This window comes from Lynx canadensis, chromosome C1 (genome assembly GCF_007474595.2).
Source record: "Lynx canadensis isolate LIC74 chromosome C1, mLynCan4.pri.v2, whole genome shotgun sequence".
Lineage (NCBI taxonomy): Eukaryota > Metazoa > Chordata > Mammalia > Carnivora > Felidae > Lynx > Lynx canadensis.
Genome location: NC_044310.1, coordinates 187,370,972 through 187,396,735, shown reverse-complemented (window position 1 = coordinate 187,396,735; position 25,764 = coordinate 187,370,972). Strand labels below are relative to the sequence as shown.

General features: G+C 39.4%; 1 protein-coding gene and 1 pseudogene across 1 annotated transcript in view; one reads left to right on the top strand and one right to left on the bottom strand.

Annotated features, from left to right (window-relative positions):
• Positions 1-25,764, top strand: part of MPP4 (membrane palmitoylated protein 4) — a 39,630-nt gene that overhangs the window by 11,999 nt on the left and 1,867 nt on the right. Inside the window, 15 exon segments of the mRNA XM_030323761.1 lie at positions 975-1,016; positions 1,018-1,047; positions 1,741-1,861; positions 1,864-1,936; positions 4,612-4,676; positions 7,039-7,056; positions 9,592-9,630; positions 11,611-11,631; positions 13,760-13,774; positions 14,896-14,937; positions 17,029-17,199; positions 18,873-18,953; positions 22,337-22,430; positions 22,829-22,937; positions 24,378-24,512. Of these exon segments, the coding sequence (XP_030179621.1) occupies positions 975-1,016; positions 1,018-1,047; positions 1,741-1,861; positions 1,864-1,936; positions 4,612-4,676; positions 7,039-7,056; positions 9,592-9,630; positions 11,611-11,631; positions 13,760-13,774; positions 14,896-14,937; positions 17,029-17,199; positions 18,873-18,953; positions 22,337-22,430; positions 22,829-22,937; positions 24,378-24,512 (1,056 nt within the window).
• LOC115522603 lies at positions 25,311-25,410 on the bottom strand (annotated as a pseudogene).

Here is a 25,764-nt window from a genome sequence, read left to right as displayed (position 1 = left end):
GTTTAGGTTTCTTTTAGGTCCCATTTCCACTTTTCAAACCTTGCCTGAATCACAGTCCAGCTGTCATAGCCATAGTGGTATGCCCCCAACCTCCCCCATGCACACCCCAAGTGTGGGGGCTGACATGGATTACTATTTATCATAGTGGTTCTCAAACTGAGGTTGGGGGGAACCCTAAATTTTCATAGATGTGCCTCAGGGACTACGTGAGAGGTGGGATTATAGGGAATATGCTAAGCACCAGAACATTGTGCAAACCACATGCTATAAGATGCTGCACATGAGCTTTAAGGACTGTCAGTTGCAGACACACATGGCTCCACCTCAGCCATTTTGGTGCCAGCTTCAGAGCCAGGATGGTGGGGGTTGTGAAATTTCTGAGTGACATTTATTCCTCTCTGGATCTCTAATACCTGCCACAGTGCACGTGACAGGAGGATCTGGCCTTCTCCATCAGTCTAATAGGTTCTCTGTCTTCTCAAAATGTTTGAGGGCCCCCCTTCCCACCATGAGCTTAGAGCTTGTCCATCCCCCCAGAAGACTTGGGAGCCCTCTTCTTCCCCATCAGACTGGGCCGCCTGGCACAGGAACAGGTGTTCGGGAAGTAATTACTGACTCAAGTTTGAGGAGGGAAAGTCAGATCAGGACCTCATCTCCTTCCCCAGTGTCTGTGGGAAGAAGACCTTGCTGAATAAGGTCACGAGATGGAGTGTTCGTGGGGGAGGCCAGGCCTCGGAGTGGGGTTTAGCAGGCCAGGAACTCTGGAGCCCCATAGCAGGGCAGAAGCTGAGCTAAATTTCTTCCTAATTTCCACTTCTGCATGGTGATATTTAGCTATTGAACCCTTGTAAAAGTCCCTGTGGGGATGTCACCCTTAAACTGGGCACACTGTGTTATAACTCGATCTGCTAAAATGTCATAACCCAGCGAACTCTGTGATTTGTTATTCTCCCCCTCCCCTTTGACATTTCTAGGCTATGTCTCGTGGTACAATTAGGTTCAAGGTGGTTCCAGTTTTCTGCCCCTCCTGTTAATAGCCAGAAGATGGTAAGAATATACTGAGCCTTCATAATCACATATAGGAAATCCTCAATAACAATAATAGTGACTTAATATTTTGTATCATACTACCCTCCTCTATAATGTGTTGAACATTTGTTCAATACTGTGTTGCACATTTTGTTTTGAGAGACAGATAGAGAGGGAGAGCACAAGTGAATGAGGCAGAGATGGATAGAGGGAGAGAGAGAATACCATGAAGTGGGGGGGGGGGAGAGAGAAACAGGGCTCACCTGAAATGGGGCTCGTGTTCACACCGAAGCAGGGCTTGAGCTCACCCCATGCGGAGATCAAACTCATGAAGTGTGAGATCATGACCTGAGCTGAAGTCAGATGATTAATCTACTGAGCGACCCAGGCGCTCTGGACATTTTTCAATATTGATGACATGAGAGGCAAATGAGTAAATGAATACAATAAAAGGAGATGGAGTACAAGAAGTTAGAAAGTAACATCAAGAATGGGAAACACGTGAGCAAAAACTTCTCGGTACTAAGAGATTCTGCTGCAAAGTCACTTTTTTGGTGGATCTTAGACTCAGTTCAAGAGGCAGGTTCCCCTTTTGGAGAGTATGGGGAGGAAAGATAGTAACAGTAGGTAGAGGAGTAGAGAAATGGTTTTAAGTCTTGACAGCCCATGGGCAAGGGTTCTTTGATGGGACCATTTTGTACCTACTGTCAGGTATATGTTCGTGCTATGACCGAGTACTGGCCTCAGGAGGATCCTACTATCCCCTGCATGGATGCAGGGTTGCCTTTTCAGAAAGGGGACATCCTGCAGATTGTGGACCAGAATGATGCCCTCTGTGGCAGGCCCGGAAAATCTCAGACCTTGGTACCTGTGCTGGTCTAATTCCTTCTAACCACCTTCTGAAGAGGTAAGGAAATTCTTACTCCTGGACTCAGGACTGAACTATCAGGACATAAAATGTTTCTCAGGCTTCTGTTATTGTAGTTAAGATTAGGTAAAGAGTGACAAGCAGATAGATAAACATATACACTGGTCTGTAAATCCAAAAGTCAACTTATCCATATGCCCTAAGCATTTTAATACTCAGGAGACCAGAAAAATCATATCATCTAGAAAAGAGAGAAAAGCACTTGTGAAACTCAAACTTAAAAGATAGTTCTAACTCCCTCTATTAATAATTCAGGCCTGAATTGAAATGTCATTTATTGAATCTGAACCCACGGCTGTCATCTGTGTGTCCTTGAGATCTGAGGGAATGAGTAAAGATAGAAAATAGAAAAGGGGCCAAGGCCCAGCCAATGTTAAGAATCGAGAGGAAGAAAAGGAACTAGCAAAAAGATTGAGGAGTGACCAATGAGGCGGGAATGAAAATCAGGACAGTATGCACTCTCACAATAGCCAAATTATGGAAAGAGCCTAATGTCCATCAACTGATGAATGGATAAAGAAATTGTGGTATATATACACAATGGGTACTATGTGGCATGAGAAAAAATGAAATATGGCCCTTTGTAGCAACGTGGATGGAACTGGAGAGTGTAATACTAAGTGAAATAAGCCATACAGAGAAAGACAGATACCATATGGTTTCACTCTTATGTGGATCCTGAGAAACTTAACAGAAACCATGGGGAGGGGAAGGAAAAAAAAAAAAAAAAGAGGTTAGAGTGGGAGAGAGCCAAAGCATAAGAGACTGTTAAAACTGAGAACAAACTGAGGGTTGATGGGGGGTGGGAGGGAGGGGAGGGTGGGTGATGGGTATTGAGGAGGGCACCTTTTGGGATGAGCACTGGGTGTTGTATGGAAACCAATTTGTCAATAAATTTCATAAAAAAAAAAAAAAAAGAAAAAAAAATCAGGACAGTATAGTGTCTGACCAACCACGTCAGCTGCTATAGACAGGACTGAGAACTAACCATTGGATAGTAATATGGCAGTCATAAAAGCAATTTGAAGAAATTATGGCATGAGACATTTTAGTACAAAGCAGAGCAGAGCAATGGAAGTAGCTGGAGAGGAAAGGGGAGTGGTGTGAAAGAACTTTTTTAGATGAGGTACATAATGCTCGTAGGAATAGTCCAGTGAGAGGGAAAACTTTTATGACAGAGAAAAAGAAAGGAACTGCTGTTGTCAATGTCCTTGAGCAGACAGACGGAGACATGATCTAGTACAGTTGGACAACACAAGGGTTAGAGGTGCTGAGCCCCTATGCAGTCAAAATTCTGCATATAACTTCTGACTCCCCCAAATCTAACTACTAATAGCCTACTGTTGGCCAATAATATAAACAGTGGATTACACATATTTTATGTTATGTGTATTATATACTGTATTCTTATAATGAAGTAAGCTAGAGAAAAGAAAATATTAATAAGAAAATCATAAGGAAAGGAAAACACATTTGCAGTACTGTACTGTGTTTATTGGAAAAATCCATGTATAAGAGGGGCCTGCTTAAAGGTCAACCATATACAAGTAGAGGCGTTGGCCTTATACAGGATCATAAACAGTAATAGTAACAGCAGAGAATCCAGAATGTGTAGACATAGTTGAGGGTGAGGATATGAACGAGAGCTTGTGGAAGTTCTCTGATTGTCTCAGTGAAATAAGAAGGAATGCTGTAAGCTGAGAGTGAGGGTGGGTAAAGAAATGCTGGGAAAGAGAGAGGAAGAATGATGAAAACATGCCCTCTCCTCATGTCCATGGTCGGGGAAATCAGCCAGCAGGAAAGAAATCAGCAAAAGCTACTCAACACAGCTATTCCCCTTCCCCCAGAGCTTGTTTACCAGCACACAGCTGGCAGTGGAGAGGAAACAAGCCACCTCTTAAAAGATGCAGGGGAGCAGTTCCCTCAGGAGAACCTGGGATTTGGTTAGAGCAAGAGGGCGAAGGGCTCACCTACTCACAGTAGGGCTGAAGTCTGGGAGGCTTTGTTGAAGACTGACTTAGACTTCCATGGGGTGTGTGAAAGGGCTTCAGGGAAGGCGGGTGGTGGACAGAGCCTTACAGGGATTAACATGCAGAGGATAAGGGATGACCCAAGCTTTGGGGGACTGACATAAACAGGGATAAAGGCTTTACAAGGTTAGTCCTTATGGTCTCAGGGCAGAAAGCAGTGAGGAGGCTCAGGTAGGGGTCTTGCAAGAGCCCACAGAAATGACAGGCTTATTGGATTAGCGCGCAAAATAAAGGATGCAGAAGGAATTGAAATCCACGTGGCTCTAAGGGATTGAGCATCAACAACCTGGGAGGGGAACCGAACATGCTATGGAAGATTCAGAGACCAGGTGAAGCAGGCTTACCCACTGGAGAGGCAGGGGCCTATGGGTCAGTCGCTGAAGCTCTGGGGCCTGTGGCCAAGGGTTTTTCAGTCTAAGAGTTGCTCTGAAAGGAGCCTGTAAGACAGGAAAAATGTGATAAGAAAACCTGTATATTTGGAGAATATTTGACAATGTGTTTGGAGAAGAAATCTCCCTTTTCACTTGGGTAGAAGCAGCAGAATTCTAGGAAGCACTGGATCTATTTCACCTGAGTTAACCTGAGTTGATTTTTTTTTCCTCATGGTGTATTTCTTGTGCATAGGAAGCAGCGGGAGTTCTGGTGGTCTCAGCCATACCAGCCTCACACCCACCTCAAATCCATCATATGTGAGTGTGCTGATACCTCAGACCCAGCGTGTGCATCGTGGGGAAGCCTGCTCCTTCTCTCCCAGGCTGGCTTCCTGCCCAAGAGAGGATCTCTGACTGTCCCCACTGCCCAAATAAGCTCCTAGCAGCCATCTGAAATCCTACTCTGCACCTTCATGCCTTGGATTTATAAGATTTTTCAGTTTATAAAGATGCAAATGTTCCTGTGTCGGTGATACCTTCTGTGATGGCCCCCCAACTCTGAGTGCCTCGAGGTCTTTACAGCTAGCTTATACATTATACATATGCTGGTGAACAAGGCTGCACACACAAACCTTCATGTGGGCTCTATGCAGGGGGGTTAAATTTCACACTATTCAGAAGCTCTGATGAACAGTCGTGTGTGCATTTGATGAATAAACATGGGACTGAATTATTACTTAATCAATGCAGTTTCCTCGCTAGATGGTAATATTCAAATGGCAGTGGGGGAATGGTTAGTAAAGGTATCCATGGTGGCAAAGCTTGTGAACTACTTGCCACCTGAAAAGAGGGGCTGCAGCTTGGCAGAGCTCAGCTGGAACTGTCTGAGCAAGGCCCTTTCAGAAATGGCCCTCACCAGGCCCCCCCCCCCCCACTGAAAGGAAGTAAGGTTGGGGGGTGCCAGGAGGGCGGGAGAGGGACCTGAAAGGGAGGCTGCAAGGGGACTAAAGCAGACAACAGTGTCAGTGTCACCAATTGGCCCATGGCAAGTCCTTACTTTATTACTCGTCTAAGCCCAAAATTAGTTTTTCTTCTCCTTTTCTCTTGAAAATTTATGATGAAATCATAGAGACATTTTTGAAAGAAGAAAACTCTCTTATAATTCCTTCAGAGTGGCAATGTTTATTTATTTATTTTTGAGAGAGAGAGAGGGGAGACAGAATCCCAAGCAGGCTGTGCACTGTCAGCACAGAACTGATGTGGAGCTTGAACTAAAGAACCCCGAGATCATGATATGAGTGGAAATCAAGAGTCGGATGCTTAACCAACTGAGCCCCCAGGTGCACCTATCTTTTTTATTTAAACATTTTATCAGAAACATTTTCATGATGTGATCTTTATAGTGATATTTTAGTTATTTCTTTGTGTTTTGAAAAAGTTTTTTTTGTTTTTACCAAACCAGATTGAGGTACTTCTTTAATTCAGTTCCTATTTCATTTCTCAAAGGCACATTGAAATGCTAATAAACCTTCTTTTTTAAAAAATTTTTAATGTTTATTTATTTTAGAGAGAGAGAGACAGAGCATGAGTGGGGAGGGGAAGAGACAGGGAGACACAGAATCCGAAGCAGGCTCCAGGCTCTGGGCTGTCAGCACAGAGCCCGATTCAGGGCTCAAATTTACAAGCCATGAGGTCATGACCTGAGCCAAAGTCGGGTGTTTGAGCCACCCAGGGGCCGCACTAATGAAGCTTCTAATCAGCATCTGGTAACTAGTAGGACCCCTAGTTGATGTTTAATTGGCTCCTGTAGCCTAAGTGTGATTTACATTAGACTTTTGGAAAAGCCCATCCTCAAATATGGTTTGTAGGCCCTATTCTTATACTCACAAATCTCTAAGTCCAGGAACTTCAAGGGTGGAGCCACTGACTTAATTGGTCACTTTTCATAGGGTTGTTTCTCATGGAGCACGTTCAGTTTCTAAATTATTAGATCATTCCTTTTCTTTTTAACTGTTTTAGATGATGCTGTAATAAGTATTATTTTGTATCTTTCTAATTAATGTTACCATAGAGGGGAAAAATCTCAGGAACGGTTATTAGGAGGTATGGGCACTTTATTTAACAAGACTTACTGAAAAATTGCAGATGGCTATCATAAATATATTACTAAAGATGCTCATACAATTAAGTTGTCGCTGTTCTGTCTTTTTCTTTCTTTCCTTCCGTCTCTCCCCCTTCTTCATTCCCCCTTCCTTCCTTCCTCCACCTTCCTTTCTTCCCTCCTTCCTGCCCTCCTTCCTCCCTTCTTTCCTTCCTCTCTTCCTCCCATTCCAGTCAGATTTGAGGTCCTAAAATATTCTGAACTAAGTGCATTAATTCAGAAATGAATAGAACACAACCCTTATAGAACTTTAAGGAGGGAAGGGGGTGGGATTTGCCAGAAGCAAATCCCCATTTCCAACAAGATTCATAAATGTATTAGTTCTATAGGATACGTATTTTATCATTTCATTACTAAATCTCTACCAAATTTCTATAGATTAAGCCTAGAACATTAATTAAATGATTTGGCACTTTGCTTTTCTTATTATAAGTTAATCTGAAAAACTATAGCATTAACTATTGTGCTCTCTCTCACTCTCTCTTTTTTTCCCCACTTTCATTATTTGTCTGTATCCAGCAATTTCTATGGAAGAAGGTAAGAAATAGTATTTGAAAAAAGAAACCCTCATCTCCAAAGTCTTGTAGAACTTTTGTATAGTTTTGTTAATTCACTTCAATTCAGTTTAGCTATTTATTAAGCTCTTCCTATATACCTAGTAGTGTTCCAATCACTAAGATCTTAATTTGTCAAAAGATGTCAGTCAAAAGAAAGCACACATGATGTAATTGTCCTACACTGAGAGGATAGGAGAGAATAGAGATAACATTTATATGCAGCACATGGTAAAAATTCAATAAAAGTTGTGAAACTGGCTTGCTGTTTTGTGTCAGCTGTTTTTACACACACTGTCTTAAAAATAACCCTGTAAGGATTCGTGATTGTTCCCATTTATGGATGAAAAGATTGAAGTCCAAAGAAGGTAAGAATATTGCCAGATGTTGCAGGCAGTGTAGTCTGGATTGAAGCTTCTGTTTCAGAGGCAAATGGAACCTCCAGTTATTACTTCTCTCTCTGAGCCCAGACACCCAGATGACTCATTATGATGCCACACACACACTTACAAAAGCAAGAAGGCAAGATGCTATCTGCTTGTGGAGGGGAAGAGAGGCTAGAAGAGCACTCCCCTAGGCACCCCCACAGCTCAATCCTGAAACTGGAAATGGGCAGGTCTTTGGAGAGGCGGGGTCTCTGAGGTCTTGGTGGGTAACAAGCCCACTGTCTTAATCTGCTCAGGTGGCCATAACAAGATACCACAGACTGGGTGACTTACACAACAGACACTTTTTTTCTCACAGTTCTGACAGCCAGAAGTCTAAGATCAAGGTTCAGCCGGTCTGGTTTCTGATGAGATTTTCTGGCCTGCAGATGACTGCCTGTCCTTTTGGATTGGGGCCCCAATCAATCTTATGACCTCATTCAACCTTAAAGGCCCTGTCTCCAAATACAGTCACACTGGGGGATAGGACTTCAACATATAAATTCGAGAGGGATACAGATCAGCCCATAACACATACCCTTTGCCAATAGTGTGGAATTGTTGATTTTGAGAGAATAAAATCAGTGGTCTGTCTTGGATCCCAGGGTTGCAAGTTAGAAAAATCAGGCTACTTGTGCTGTTACTGGAAATTCACTCGTGTAAATTCCTCTGTAAAACAGGAATAATAATAGTAGTTTTCTTTGATAAAAAAACAAAAAAACAAAACATAAAACCTCTAGTTATGCCTTAGGAACTAATAATTCATTGTTGTTATAAAATACTAATCTGAAATATAATCTCTGAATAATTATAAGGAATTGAATGGCAGACTATGTTACTTGTTTATCTGTGCCCCTACCTCTATAAAACAGTATTATTTTGTAAAAATTTTTATATTGCATATGTTACTTAAAAACCGTAGTTAATGATATGGTCTGTAAGAAGGTGGTGATAGGTTTATATATGACTTGATAATATTATAGCTTATTATACAGATAATTACTTGCACTTTTGGAACATGATAAGACTTATTTATTAAACCACTATTTATTTCTCACCTAGGAAGTTCTGGGCACTATGGTAGGCACAAGGTGTACAGTGCTTCTGAAAAAATTATTTTTCAAAACATACTTTACATTAGCCATTTTCATATTAAAAGGAAAATTCAGTTCAACTTAATAAATATTTGTCATGTACCTATTCTGTGCAAGACACTATACAGCTCTGTAAAATATGTAAAAATTATCAAGACAGTTTATGCTTTTAAGGTACTATCTAGGAGGGCAAATAAGACAAATACTCAAATGGTTGTATTATATTACATCTATATATTAGAATAGATGTGTAGTAGCAGGGAGTTCAAGGTAGTAGGAAGAAAATGCTATGCGGTTCATGGCAGAGATAATCATTTTAGTTAATGTTTGAGATGGACCTTGAAGCATTACAGGCAAAGGGACAGCATAAGCAAAGGTACAGAGGACTGACTGATGGTGGCTACTGTAATGGGAATATAAGATATGTGAAGGAAAGAAGTGGACAATAGCCTTCAAAGTTGGGTTTGGGTCATGTTGTAGAGGGTTTTGAATATTAGGTGTGTCGGCTTTAAAAGTTATGGTCTCTTATTCTCTTATATATACCCTAGTTAAAGGTAAAAATAGTTAATTTTTTAACATTATTTTTATATATTAGAATATATTATTTATTTATTATTTATTATTTTAACATTTATTGAGTGCTTACCATACACCTTAGCTTTTCATACACTATCTCAGTTTATCCTCACTTACATGGGAGGTATTGCTACCATCTCCATTTATAGATAGAAAACTGAGGCTTGAGGTAAACTAATTTGTCCATTCATAAAGCCAATGCTTTTAAAATGTTAACCATTTTATGTTATGTTGCCTTCTATACCATAGATTTCATTGAATATGGTGGAGCCCTTTTAGCTCTCCAAGTGAGCAAGCATAAGGAATATCCTTGTTGTAAGAGTAACATTATTGTAAGGTGGTCTGAGTTTACTGACATAAGCCTATACGTTGGGAAACTCATACATTTTAAGTTCTCTTTTCCCTTACTGTCCTCTTTTATAGAAGATGACATGAAGATTGATGAGAAGTGGTGTGAAGCAGGTAACATTCCTTTGATAGAGTTACCACCAGGAGGAATATGAAGCACTTCAGCAGTAGATTCTCTGACACAGAGTTGGCCAAATGGGGCAACAGGTTTCCTCTGGAGAAATGTGTAAAATGAATTCCCCTGCACCTGCCTTTTCTGTGGTTCTGGCACTTGGAAGGGAGGCACAGCTGTGGAATGTCTCCAGGCTCCAAGACCAACCTTCCACTAAGTGTTCTAGAAAGCAGTGTCTTAGAAATGATCACAGGAACATTCAGTAATACTCAGGTGTTACATTCAGTAACATTCAGGGTGAATGTCTGGAAACCACCATGCTTTTGTGAAATACTATAAAATACTGAAATGCCAATTTTTAAAAAGCGACATATAGTTTTTGTTATTGTTTGGACCATCTTCTGGTGGATTCTAGTATAGATAAATACTAGTGGGTCCAAATTTTGAGAAATATATGAAAACTTTTTACATTTCTATACTTATTTTTTTTTTTTTTTTTGTAAATTGGGAAAAGGTTTTCCAATTTAGTGGCATAATGAAGATTGGCTCAAGAATCACCAGAGTATTGTTGGGACAGTAGTTGGAGAGTCCTTAGTCAGATAAGTGAATTTGTCTTGGCTTTCTGGGCTAATCTAGTTTTTAGAAATTAAAGAACAATATGAAATCTTTAAATTGTGGATATTTTAAAGATTCACATATACTTCCCAGAACAACTACAGAATAATGCTGACACCATATTTATTTTGCAGGTACACATTCGGGTTTTTAAAAACTTACAGTAATATTCATTTCTTTCTATAATTTTAATTTACAATTTTTATTAGGTAATACATTCACATATTTTATAATTCAAAAACTACCAAAGTATAGAGTTCCTCTCTTTCCCTTCTCCTCTACTCAGTTTATTTCTTGAGGCAATAAATGCTCTCAGTTTCTTCCTGATCCCTCTAGACATATTCTGTGCATGTAAAAGCAATGATATATAATTTTTTCTCCTCTCCCTACCATCATCCTTACCATTCTTTTAAAAATACCTTTAAAAAGAACACAACAACAAAAAGACTTTTTGATGGTACACTATACACACTCTTCTGTCCCTGGCTTTTCTCCTTAGCATCGTATATGATTCCATCTTAGTATATAAAGAGCCTCTTCTTTGTTTTTAACAGCTTATTGGTTAAATAAATTATTGTGCATTTATATAATCACTTATCAGTAGATGTTTGAGTTATGTCCAGTCTATTCTATTACAAACAATGCTACAACAAATATCTTTGTAAATATATTGTTCCACATGGTATGAGTAAACCTTAGATGCAGTATCGCCTGACCCAAGGACGCAAGCATTGGTAATGTTGCTATATATTTCAAATTGCTCTCCCTCTACATTCTAGTTTCGTAATCCTTAATATCTCTTTAAAATGCTAAAAAGAACTGTTTTAACTGAAAGTTGGTTTACATAAAATCTTTCCTTATCGCCTACACAAGCCTATGCAATCAAACCAATATACTCACTCTCCTTGCCACATTCCTGTTGCTTATGGTTCCTCCCCACCCTCTACCCTGCCCCAACCTTCAGTCAGGGTGCATCTCTCCTCCATTTGAAAGCCCTCTAATAGCAAAGCTGTGCACTATCTGACAATCCATTGGAGTTTCCTGTGACATTCTACCTTTCCCTTCCCTCTGAGCCTCTTTTACATTTTATTTAGTCTCTTTTATTTTATTTTATTGATTATAGCCTCATACAGCATACCTGCTTATTGTCATAGCCCAGCTACTTAATACCACATATCTCATTTAAAAGTTCAATATGCCATAGAGACACCACTGACTTGGCCTTGATTCAGGAAAGATTTTTAGAAGTTAGTGTGTATGCAGAAGCATAGGGTCAGGGAATTCATCTGTTAAAGTACAGGCTCAGTATTGATAGTAATAAAATGACACTTTTGGTTTTTTTTTTGTGTCCCCATGGGAAACCATAGATGAAGAAACATTTGAATCTGGTAAGTAAAAAATGAATATTTGGTATTGATTTTTAAGAGTGTATTCCAGATATTGGTATAATGTAAACACACATTTAGGGATATGATACAATAATTGTTTAAATACCTCAACAGTATAATTGTGAGATATTATAAGCTTCACCTTAGCCAGTGCTTCTTTTGGGGCATTTTGGAGCTCTTTGGGATCATTTTTTGTTGTCACATTGATTTGGGGCACTGGCCTTTAACTGGTAGGACTCAGGAATGCAGGATGTCCTGCAGTGTGTGAGACCATCCTGCATAATATTTTTAATGTCCTATTGGACAAAACACATTACAAATATAAATGAGCAGTTCCTTAACACACAATAGTGATATACATTTTCATAAGACATAACATGAAAAGCTCAGTTGTTTAGAAGACAGTCACTATGGAGAGAGACATTTGAACAGGATTAAAGAAATTGCCTTGCAACTATTGAATAATTTACTCCACACATTCTGTCCGCTCCATACTGATAGTAAATAAACTAGAAAGTGAAGTATCTATGCTGATTATTTTCTTTTACTTTAAAATGTTATTTGTTATTATTGATGACATATGGTATCACCAAATGTGTGATATCAACATCAGAGTAATGTTGACATCATTAATAATGAAATAGGTCTCACAGAGTATTTTGAAAACTGGCAACCTTTTGGAGCATGTTAACATTACTCAACTGCTCCCAAGTATATTTCCTCCTTTTCTCCAGTTCATCAGATTATAATTGCTTTGGTATATTATCCCTACTTCAATTAAGGCAATTTCCTTTTTATATACAAGTAAACCTGGTCTGTCATTACTTATCAGAGCACTTTTTATTTCAGAATTTACTGTCACTTTGCCCTTATATTTTTCTATACTTCATATAAGGAATATTTTCACTTCCTTTAATCCATGCTTCTTCATTATAAGTGGGTATAAGCATCTAATAGTTTCTTATTCATAGTTTCTTATGTCTTCTAGAGACGTCATGCCTGAGGATTAATATTTTGAAATACACATTTTTAAAATATAAATGAATTCTTTTTAATTTTTTTCTTTATATGACAATTAGAGTATTGCATTGGTTTTTAAAATTAAGTGTGCAATAGATTATATTAATTTGATTTCATAAGAATCGAGAGATTGCTACAAATATTGGTTATAAAAAAGATGGCACTAAGACATATGGAGTTGAGAACTATGCACCTAAATTATTTAGTTACCATTTATGTTGTTTCTAAATTTTCTAGTTTTGGGATGCCTGAGTGGTTCAGTCAGTTAAGCATCCAACTTCGGCTCAGGTTGTGAACTCACAATTCATGAGTTTGAGCCCCCATATGGGGCTCTCTGCTGTCAGCACAGAGCTCACTTTATATCCCAGGTGCCCTTCTAAGTAAATAACTCTTGATACTCATTCATGATGCTTAATTCTGTTACTTAGAGCTCTTAGTGGGCAGTTACATTTCTTCAGTTTTGATCTCAACTCTTTTCTGAATTTAGTGTCATGTGACCTTGAATTTCTCTGGGAGGTGATAATATAATCTAATTAGGAATGCCAATTAAAAAAAAGTAACAGAAAACATGGATATGTAAGATATCTAGAAAACAAAGAAAACAGCACTCTTTGTGTTTAGTTCCCCTTGTCTCCAATGGGCTGGCTGGAGATGGACATGTGTCACTGGACCCAGTGAGGAGTAAAGAATGAGGATGCTTAGGCTAGAGGCTGCTGCAGCACCTCTGGAGCAACAGCATATGGCCTCTGGGAGAGAAGGAGAGAGGAGGCTCAAATCAGTTGCCTTCCTATAATTTCTCTCTCCCAAGCCCCATTTTAAGCCAACCAGTGGAGAGGAGTCTTCATAGATAAAATCTTCAGGGAGAATGTAGATAAGTGACTTGCAGAACAAGTCATAGTCCTCAGAGCAGCACAGTCAGGTCCCACGAGTTCCTGAGTCCCCAGTTGTACGTTGTTCATTTGCCTTGCCAGACCTACCCAGGTTACAACTTTCTCTAAGAGAGACATAAAAGCCTCATTTTGTAACTTGTTTTTAGTGGATGGCCAACTCGATCTTCTCAAAGACTTAACTTTTTCATGTCTGTTCTTTCACTTATCCGAATATCCAGAGGAGCTTTCAGAAGGTAATTGTTTGTTTTTATTTCCTGGGTAAGCCAAACAGAGCTATATTTAAGATCTTTCAGTGCCTCCATGTGCATACTTGACAGGATACACTTTAAGAGAAGATGTATTTTGAGGGTGAAAGCAGTGATGAGATATTCCATTTCATAGAAAAATATTTAAAAGTGAACAATGAAAGTAGTTAAGCTTTATGAATATATTCCTGAGTAAACATTTCCTTTTAAACCTACTGACGTATTTCAGTGCTTACTTAATAGAAGATGGAATTAATTTTGGTGTGTTTTCTTTGTATTTTAAGATGTACATGAAAAATGGTTAAGAAGAAAAGGTTGTATATGTTAGTTCATTCTATGAACAGTGGCTCTTTACATAGTACTTCAATGATCAGAACAGAGTTGCATAAGTGAAAAGGAACATCTATTAGTAAAAAGTAACTTGAAAATGATATTTTTATAACATTTTTTTTCCTGGAGTTTATATGAATTTTTCTGAGACTGCAGTGGAAGCAGAGACAGGAGTTTAAGTTCTAGATGCTTCAGAGCCACTGGGATCAGTTCTCCTCACTCTTGTTCCTCAGATTTTTGGACAGTCAGACACAATTGGCAGCCATAGAGCAAATACTAATTTTATACAGAATAAACCATTTTATCAGGGAGAAACTTAAAACCCCCCTCCAACAAAGGGATTAATTAAAGGTCCTGCAGAATACCATTTCCACAAGTTTAAGCCAAAGCCAGTTCATCTGTTTCCTGTTTTAAGTCAGTTTTCTTTGGGCATGTTTAAAGATGTATACCAAATTTTTATTTGTTTTGACTATGACTCAATATCTTTCTTGTAACTTTAAACAAGCCTAAAATAGCTCTTTGTTTTAATTATACTTGACAGAATATATTCTGTGTATTGCTAAAATTCTGGAGAGTATTTCTGCATAGTTTGGGGCATGTGATAGGCTGCAGAGTGCTTAGGATATTCTTTAATAAGCCATTCAGGATGAATTCAGCTGTGCTGACATCTACTGAAAGCGTCACTTGCAGATTTGAAGATAATTTCATGCATCTGTTCTAAGTAAACTTCTCTTTCTCCTCCTCCACATATTCTGTTCCTGCCATTCTCTGTGTTTCAGACAAGGAGGAATTTGTTGGCTGTGATCAGAAGTTCTTTATTGGTAGGTGATGATTAATAAGAGGTGGGTCTTTGTCACTTGTTAACTTTTTAGTCATACCATCCTGACTCTCTTCTGAAAGCTTCTTTTGTTGATGGACATTTCCAAACTTGTTCCTTGTTCTGGTTTCCCTCTATCCCCCCAATTTTTTTTGGGGGGGTGAGTATTCTGATGTGTTGATCATTCATCATGATTCATCTGGTTTCCACTGGATATCTCTTATTATTCAGCAAACACAAATCTTTTATTTTCTTCCAGACTGTTTCATGACATATTTGTCTTACTCTAAAGAGACCAATTGTCTGACTACCAAACTTAACTTTGATGACCACATTTCTATATTCTGTCAATTTGGCAGAGGTTTCTGAAGGACCCCTTTAAAGGCTCATGTAAAACCACACTGGGCTTCCTTTTCCATGAGACAGTGGGACAACAGCAGGATCTATAAAGTGAAATGTTGGTTCCCCGGGCCAAGATGCACATTAGAATCATTGAGAGAGCTTAGAAAAACAACAACAACATGGGACCACTTTTCTTTATCCCTTTGAGGTTAACTGAGCCCCAACGCCATTAAGTATGCTAAAAGGGAAGGCATCCGCACAAAGGTGGGAAAGAAGCAGCCTGGGGTGGGGCATCACTGAGCAGTATTAGGAGAACGTTTATGCAGGGGATGATGGTGGTCTGGTACAGGTTGTCAGAGCCAGAGCAATGTGAGGAGGACAGCTCCCATCACTTGGGTTCTGACACCTCACAGCCTCTACAAAGATGGCCTCCTCACCTAGCTTGGGTTCTGACACTTTCTGCCAGGTTGCTGACACCATCTGTCCCCATCCTGCACAAGTGCTCTTGACTAATAATTAAATGTATTGAGGATAATCAGTGTCAGGTTTCTCACTGAGAAACATACAGAAAGTGGGGAGGTGGTGGTGGCTGGAATAAATCCCGCAATGTTGAGGTGGCTTTGTGGGTATTGGTGTGAACTCATGGTGTTCGACATATACAGATACAGGTATAGATGTGTGTGTGTGTGTGTGTGTGTGTGTGTGTGTGTGTTTGTGTTTATACATATACATATAATCCTTAGCTCTACCTATTGAAAGGACCTGGGAACAGCTCTTTTTTTTTAAATACCAGAAAGCTCTGTGATTCAGCGGGCAGGTTAAACAGGATTCTAGGAGTTCAGAAATCATGGTTAAAGCGTCCAACTCTGCCACTGATGACATAGTTGTGAGCAGCCCCCTAACCCATGTCTTAGTGTATCCATCTGAAAAATGTGAGTGATCAGCCTGCTCCCCTGTTTCTATCCTGGCCCAAGCCACTATTCTCCCTCATCTGGGGCACTGCAAGGGCCTCCTAGCTGCTCTCCCCTGAGCCCACACTTTGCATCCTCCCCAAGCAACAGAGGAATTCTTCAGACACATAAATCAAACCATGTCACACCCATTTCTCCACCACCCAGTGACTTTTCATCCCATTTGGACCACAATCCAACACTCTGCTTCCTCTCCAACTCCACTTCCTACCCTTCTCCCTACTGCTCAGGACCCTGCCCTACTTGAGCCTTTCTGTGCTTCCCCAAACACTCCTTTCTCTGCACCTTAGCAGTTGACGTTCCCTTCGCTTGGGCTGCTTTCATCCCCAGATGCCTCCTGACTGGCTCCATTACTTTATTCCCATGTCTGCTCGATGTTACCTTTTCACACACACTTTACTTGAATTCCCTCACTCCCCATGAAGAAACACCCCCATCACTCCACTGCCCCTTCTTCTAAGCACTTATTTTTGTTGATGTGTTTACTTTTGTTTCTCCTCCTCCATAAAACGTAAATGTCATGAGGAAATGAGTTTGATTTAGTTGACCGCTAGAACCCCAGCACCTGGCACATGGTGGGCACAGGGTGCAACTTAGCGGCAACATGTGGGGGCATTTTGTTATTTTTCCTTCTGTTCTCTTCTTATTTTCTACCTTTAGACAGACGTGATTATGTTAATTAACACTTGCTGGTTGCAGTCACTGCAGGCGCCATCAGGCGGGGCAAGAGAAATAATCTCTCCTACCTGGATGTAACATCCTGTGCGTTTCCACCCTCCCAGCTGGCTTCCGCCGGAGCATGCGCCTTTGCCGCCGGAAGTCTCACCTGCGCCAGCAGCACGCGGGGGTCTGCAGTGCCAGCGGCTGTCTGAGCGCGTCAGGCGCCCCCTACGAGGAGGTGGTCAGGTACCAGCGACGCCGTTCAGACAAGCACCGCCTCATAGTGCTCGTGGGTACGTCTCAGGAACTGTGTCTCTCCTCCCCCATAGTGAACTTTTCCTTCTAGAGTCAGTGGTTTTGTGTTGGGAGTGGTGGCAAAACTAGAATTCTTTAGGGACGCCAATATAAACACCTTAAAAAAAAAAAAAGCCTGTCTTATATGTGTGTTTATAAATAAAACTTTATTGTCTCATGCTTTTATTGTTTACAATTAAATGTGGTATGTCATGATATACTGGGGGTATTAACAGGTTGTATTATGAAATTTTGTTTTGTCTTTTTTTGACCTGTTTTGAGTTTGTTCTGTAAGCATAGGTGAGTATTCCCCCAGACTGCATTATCAGTCTGTATTAGAAATAAAAATCCTTGGGGTGCCTGGGTGGCTCAGTTGATTAAGCATCTGACTTTTGATTTTAGCTCAGGTTGTGATCTCACAGTGGTGGGATTGAGCCCTGCATTGGGCCTCCACTGCAGGGCATGGAGCCTGCTTGGGGTTCTCTCTCTCTTCCTCTCTTTCTGCCCCTCCCTTCCTCTTGAATGTGCTCTCTGTCTGTCTCTCTCTCAAAATAAACTTAAAAAAAAACACAGTTTATTTAAAAAAAAAAAGAAATAAAAATCCTTAAGACCTATTTTCCTAAGAAATTTGTAACCACCTTCTTCAGAAAAATGTTTAAAGTTTTCTGGACTATATATGGTGCTAAAGAACAGGGCAAATACAGTACTGGGGTGACATGCTTTTGTGACCAAGAGCTCTGCAAAGCTGGTCCCTGCAGCTGTAGTAACTAATGTCTTGCTGCCATCTCTGTGTATTCCAACTGTAATCAAGGGAGGCCCCTGTAGAGCAGAACAACATGCCCTACAGCCGGGACCGGCTACATAATTTGCAGAGCTCAGGGCAAAATGAAAACACAAGGGCTTCTTGTTTAATGATGATTAAGATTTCAAGAAGGCAAAAGAAGAGTATTAAACCAAGTGTAGTATGCTAAGCCTGGGCCCTATGTAATTGCATGAAGTCAGCTCTGACTCCAGTTGCACACACAGTGTTGACTCAACTATCTATCAGGAAGTATGTCTGGGGGCGTCTGGGTGGCTCAGTCTGTTGGGCGTCTGACTCTTGATTTTGGCTCAGGCCATGGTCCCATGGTTTGTGGGTTCAAGCACCAGGTCGGGGTCTGTGCTGACTGTGTGGAGCCTGCTTGGGATTCTCTCTCTCCTCTCTCTGCCCCTCTACCACTCACTCTCTCTGTCAAAATAAATAAGTAAACTTAAAAAAAAGGAAATATGTCTGAATTCTATAAGTCATGGGACCCATAATTACAGGGGCTGATTTCTGGGTTGTGATGTGATGGAAACTTCATTTGACAGGAAAGGCAGATTGTCTCAGATTATCTGAAATGAGGCCAGAGAATTTTCAGTTTCTGACATTAGATGAAGGTTGCTGAGGTGACTGGTTCCTGCAATTCCCCAGCTTATTTCTGGAATGTTGAAGAAGTGTGGGTTACTCCATGGGTCACCAGGAAAATTCCTAAGAGCTTTCTGGAATTGTTTCAGTTTGTGAGAAACTAAAAACATTTCCCAAAAAATTTGCTCTCAAGTTTTTTCAGTAGAAGAACTGAAATGATGATTTTACCACATAATCATATTTATTCACATCTTATAATTTCTGCATGTGACTTTCTGTATTTAGGACCTTCGGGCGTTGGAGTAAATGAACTGAGAAGACAACTTATTGAACGTAATCCTAGCCATTTCCAAAGTGCTGTGCCACGTATGTGTAGTTTTTCTTTCCTAGCAGTTCATGTTTCGGTAAAACTGTCTTTGTCTCTGCAGATGCACTGATCTCAGTTAACTATGCCATACCATTTTTGTTGTAAAAATATATCAGACACTAGGGATAGTCCTTGTATAATATTCCTAACTATATTTATTTTAATAGAGGGAATTGATTTATTGACATGTAGGCTTTTAAAGGGGGACTTTGTCTCTTTTCCATTTCTCAATGACTATATAGATGACTCTTCAGGAAAACTAATATTTAGCAATAATAACTAACATTCATTAATTACTTACCATCTTCCTGGCACTGTGCTTGGCTCTTTAAATGCCTTATTTTATTTTGAAAATTTCAATATGTACAGATATAATTTTATATAAGTCTGTATATATGATTATATCATCCATGGCAGGAAAGAGCATGTGCATGTAGGTTCTTCCTCTTCATCTGAACGCAAGAGAGAGGAACTTAGAGAAACCACTTAAGAGCTTTGCATGCGTTCCCTGCAGTTTGGGGGGCATGGAAGACTGATGTCAGAATTATACCTGAAAAAATGGAAAGAGTTTAAAGGAGTGGCCAATGGCTATAGTCTGGGAAGTAGCTACCCTTTGAGAAATCACAAGTGACTAGCTGGCATAGGGATGGATTTGAGATACTCAGTGGCAACGGTGGTGGTGATAGGGTTTGCAGAATAACCCAATGCATCTTCTAGGAGAGCAGAGCCAGATTTAAATATCTACCAGATTTAAATATCTAAAAGGAGCCTATAGTATCCAGCATCAGTATCAGTGAAGTGAGAATTTTCCTGCTCTTTCCTCTCCTTTCTGCACTGTAGCCTTGGACAGTTAGAAAGCTGGAGAGGAATAGTAGAGAGGCAATGAAAGGGAGGAGAGGAATCCTATTCCCTTTCCTGACTTCTGGCTTCTCTGACTGCAGGTTTCCCTGCTTGCAGCAAGTCTGAGCCAGGTGTGGGGAGGAGAAGCCTAAAATAATCATAATTTTGATTATTACATGGGAATGGAATTTTATTAGATCAAGACTGCATTTGTGGCACAGGTGATGGTGGCCTTTTTTTTTTTTTTTTTTTTTTTTTTTAACCTAAGAGTAATGAGAAGAGTCCTGATAACTGCTTAGATTTTCATCCAGGACCAGGAGGAGGTCTTGTCCCACAGAAGGCAGTAGGTGACAGAAAAAGTTGCTTTATAGGGGTGCCTGGGTGGCTCAGTCAGTTAAGCGTCTGACTCTTGGTTTTGGCTCAGGTCGTGATCTCACAGTTCGTGAGTTCAAGCCCCACATCGGGCTACGCGCTGACAGCATGGAGCCTGCCTGGGATTCTCTCTGTCTCCCTCTCTCTCTGCCCCTCCTCTGCTCTCTCTGTCTCTCAAAATAAATAAACTTAAAACAATTTTTAAAAAGTTGCTTTATGATCATATACCATAGGTTGTGCTTTCCAAACACTGTTCACATGTGTAAGAATGGACATTGATCTCCAACATCCAATGTTTATAGCAACACTACCAACAATAGCCAAATTAGGGAAAGAGCCCTCATTCCACTCATATGTGGAATTTAAGAAACAAAACAGATGAACGTAGGGGGAAGGGAAGAAAAAATAAGATAAAAACAGAGAGGGGGGCAAACCATAAGAGACTCTTAAATACCGAGAATAAACCAGGGGTTGCTGTAGGGGAGGTGGGTGGAGGGTGTGGGTTAAATGGGTGATGGGCATTAAGGAGGGCACTTTTTTGGGATGAGCACTGGGTGTCATATGTAAGAGATAAATCACTGAGTCCTACTCCTGAAGCCAAGACTATACTGTATGTTAACTAACTTGAATTAAAACAAAACCACAGAAGAAATCACCATTTTTAAATAATCTGGATAAAAATAAAATGCCCATAGAACATAGAATAATTGTAAGCAGTATAGCTAGTCATCATTCAAATGAGAAAATGTTGCCCATATTTTGCTTTCTAAATTGAGTGAATAGTTTTAGTCTTAAAATGAATACATCTAGTTATGCATTAGTTCACAGATTTTAACCTACCATATAAAATATAGTCCAATAGAAGCCACGGAGAATTAGTAATCTTAGGTTTATATTTACATAATTTATTATAACCCGAGAGTATAGTGTTTTACCAGAATTTTTTTTTCAGTACAAAGCTATAGGAGAGGTGGCATAACTGTAGGAATTCTAAGTATCTGCAGAGAGCCTTGAATAAAGAAAAAAAAAGATGACTCTCAGATGACATTTGTTTTTTAAACCTCTTGAATGTCCATAACTCCTTTTATCATTTAGGTTCTATGTCAAGTTCCTGCTTTGTCATTTTCGTGTGTTGATATTATCAAGTGTTCATATATTTCATTCTTAAACTTTGTCAAGTACAAATGCAAATATGCCATTTTTTTTTTTTTTATGAACAGGGAGAATTTGTGGCAATGCAGATTAAGGGACTAGAAGCTTTGTGGTATATATAGGACACAGAGTTGGAACTGTGGTTCATTCATCTGTGTGTTCTAGGAAACTAATATATCCAGAACAGAGGCACTCAGTACATGTTTGTTGAATAAATAGATGAACAGAAAATGAATCACTTTCAGTTATTCAATGAGCTCCTGTGTTCTATACCAAGTATTTAACTTGAGGAATCTATAATAAAAAAATGGGACTGAATCCAGACTCCACCAGTCTTTCCCTTCTGCAGTTCCCTAAAACTAATCACCATCTCCCTTGGCTATCAATGCATTTGGGCAAGACTGCAGACAGACTGTCATGGGCTTTCTCCTTTCAATTCAGAGACAATCTGGCGTAGCAGAAAATATTAGTCTAGGAGGAGTCAGAACACATAGGTTCTTGTTTTCAACTTTGCTTTTCATTAGTCTTGTGTACATGAGCAAGTTACTCTCTAAAATCTTCAGTTAGTTATCAGTAAACTATGGTGATGAAATAGCATTTCATCAAGCTAGCAGTGTGAGCAATGAAATGAGATCTTGGGAAATGCATTATCTAAACATAAGATATGCTACCTGGGGGCCTTTAGGCATCTTAGGGCTCACATATAATTCACTCATGCCTGTTTTTTAGTACGAGCAGCTATCCCTTAGGGTCTCCCCATCCTAGCTCAATACCTAATACATTCGTGTCCACACTGTGATTACTTAATAAAGATTTATAGATGAACTGATTTTGATGAGAACTTCTATTTTCTTATCACCAATTTAGGCTCCGTCTTTTTGGTTCTAGCATTTTATTTACCTGTTTATGTATTCATTTATTTACTTTGATTAGAAATATTTATCCAAATGTATATTGGTAATAAACCAAAACATTTCAAAGATTTGAAAACATTTTTTTAAATTCCGTTTTTTGATAGATACTACTCGTTCCAAAAAGAGTTATGAAATGGATGGACGTGAGTATCATTACGTGTCAAAGGAAACATTTGAAAGCCTCATGTATGGTCACAGGTAGGCTATACATTCAGAATCTGATTCTTACCTTTAGTTATTTTACCTTCAAAATACATGCCCCATTTTTATGCATTATCCAAAGCTTCTGGGGCAATTCCTTTTGTTTCTGAAGAGTTAAGCAAGGAAATGCAAATTGGTCAACTACTACACTAACTTATTGGGTTGGGAGAGGGAGCAGAACTGAGTTGCCAGTCTTAGAGACTTTGGAGAAATAGTTGAGTCCTAGATCTCCTAATATTTTTCTTCTCCTATTGATTTTCTCCTATTGATAATTCTTCTTGTGCTACCAAAGTCCACATATTTATGTTCTATCTCGTTGGAGTTTATCTTCATGTTACTATAATAGTATTTTACTTGTAGAAAGAGTTCTTGTTTTCCTTGTGGCACCCTTGCAGGATGCTCGAGTATGGTGAATACAAAGGCCACCTGTATGGCACCAGTGTGGATGCTGTTCAAGCAGTCCTTGATGAAGGAAAGATCTGTGTCATGGACTTAGAGCCTCAGGTAGGTCTATGGTAGAATATTTCCCATCTCCTCAAAGTAATGAATGAATGTCTTGCATTTTGTGCATATTGCTGTAGATCGTAGTTGAGACATTTTATTCTTTTAGCCTTTTAGGGATAAGACCACTTACCATATCTAAGGACCAGGATCTTATGTAAAGGAACAGTTGCCAATATCTTGTCTTTAGTTAGGGAATGAGTCTTGCTTCTCAGATACAAAAAGAGAACTGAGCTGGTGGCTATAAAGAAAAGTTAGAATCCTGTTTTGACTTTGATCACAAAGGCATTAAGGAAATTTGTGGAGAGAATAAGATGTTTTACACAAGGAGGTGAGGTTCCCATGTTGTCATATCTGTAGCTACCTCTGTGAGACTATATGTGGAGTGAGGCAGGAGTGAGCAAGTTAGGATAAAGAACACACAATGTGTAGGCTCCATTTTTTGATCCTTGTATTTTGTGGGATTTTTTTTTTGTAGTCATTTTATTTTATTTTATTTTTAAATTTTTTTAACGTTTATTTATTTTTGAGACAGAGAGAGAGCATGAACAGGGGAGGGTCAGAGAGAGGGAGACACAGAATCTGAAACAGGCTCCAGGTTCTGAGCTGTCAGCACAGAGCCCGACGCGGGGCTCGAACTCACAGACCGCGAGATCGTGACCTGAGCCGAAGTCGGCCGGTTAACCAACTGAGCCACCCAGGCGCCCCGTGTAGTCATTTTATTTTTATTTATTTTTTTTTTTAATTTTTTTTTTCAACTTTTTTTTTTTTTGGGGGGGACAGAGAGAGACAGAGCATGAACGGGGGAGGGGCAGAGAGAGAGGGAGACACAGAATCGGAAACAGGCTCCAGGCTCTGAGCCATCAGCCCAGAGCCCGACGCGGGGCTCGAACTCACGGACCGCGAGATCGTGACCTGGCTGATGTCGGACGCTTAACCGACTGCGCCACCCAGGCGCCCCCCGTGTAGTCATTTTAAATATACCACGTGTACTAAAGAGAATCAGGGGATAAGACAATTGTTCTTACTTGGGTGAAGGCTGGTGGTCAGTGTGAAGATGTCAGTAGTATCCAATATAAGATAATAGCCAAGAGGAAGGGGAAGTGAGGGTGAAACAGAACTGATCCACCTGCAGAGTTTGTCTTTGCCTCTTTCCCATGAGATTATTTATAGGATCCTATTCTCAGATTTCATAAGGGTGTCATGACTAGTGAGAGGAAGAGCCACAATTTAAACTTAATTTTAATTCTAGAACCCCATCTCTTAATTATTAAAATTTTTATTTTTTAGAGTTGAGGACTTGAGGGCAAAGGAGAATAAATAAAAATAAATTGGCTGAAAATAATTGCTAATTTCTGGTCTTAGAAATTTTGAGAACATTCATGTTGACTCTAGGAAATTAAGATTTCTGTTTTTAAATATGAATCTATTTTTTTTGTGTAGGGTATTCAAATAGCTCGAACCCATGAACTAAAGCCCTATGTCATATTTATAAAGCCATCTAACATAAGTTGTATGAAGCAATCTCGGAAAAATGCCAAGATCATTACAGACTACTTTGTGGACATGAAGTTCAAGGTAAGATACAGAGAAAATAGACGGATGTATTTTTTTTCTAGTAAAAAAATAATCACTGTATTATTTTCACAACATTCCGGTGTTAAGGAATGTGATTTTTGTTTCTAATGAATAATGAAATGCCCTATGGTTTGTCCTTTTTACTGGATATCATTTGTAGATATTAAAATAATGTTTAATAAATGCTATGATACGATTATTTTTTTTTCTAGTCTGGCTTAATTTAAAAAAAAAAATGACCTCAAGCCACAGTTTGCAACGCCACGTGGAAACTGGGTGTGCACAAGCCTGATGTTTATATTTTATTATTTATCTTATGAAAGAGTTTGAGAAGTTACTTTTAAAATGTTGTAGTGAATATATCTTATATGTAATATGAGTTATCTATATAAAATATATTTCTAAATGCAAATATTATGTATTAATGATGATGGAAATAATAGAGGGGCCAAGACAGGTGGGATTTATCAGTGAACTCTTCCTGGAATAACTAGTTTCTTTCCAGTTTATTTTTTTCATTAAATCTACCTTAACTATTTTAAGTCATCATATACATTCAGCAAGGTGTATAAATCTTATGTATAACAGCTTAATGAATTTTTACATGTGCATATACCCAGATAACCATCACCTAGATTAACATATTACATCCACTTATTTTTTTGTGTATATGGTAAAAAACACACAACATAAAACTTAACATCCTAACCATTTGTAACTGTACAGTTTAGTAGTGTTAAATATATTCACACTGTGCAAGAGATCTCTAGAACTTTTTCATCTTATAAAACTGAAATTAAACATAAAGAATACGTCATAAGTTTGCATGTCTCTCTTGCATAGGGGCCATGTTAATCTGTATTGTTTCAAATTTAAGGGGTGCCTGGGTGGCTCAGTCGGTTGGGCGTCCGACTTCGGCTCAGGTCAGGATCTCATGGTCTGTGAGTTCTAGCCCTGTGTCGGGCTCTGTGCTGACAGCTCAGAGCCTGGAGCCTGTTTCAGATTCTGTGTCTCCCTCTCTCTCTGACCTTCCCCCATTCATGCTCTGTCTCTCTCTGTCTCAAAAATGAATAAATGTTAAAAAAAACTAAAAAAACCCCAAATTTAATATATGTGCTTCTGAAGTGAAAAACAGGTATATTTGTATAATCCTTTGTTATTATTTCTGTCTTCATATTTTTTTAAGTGACTACTGTATGAGAATCTGATTCTTCAGTTTGCGTTTCAGACAGTGGAGTCCATGGATAAATTC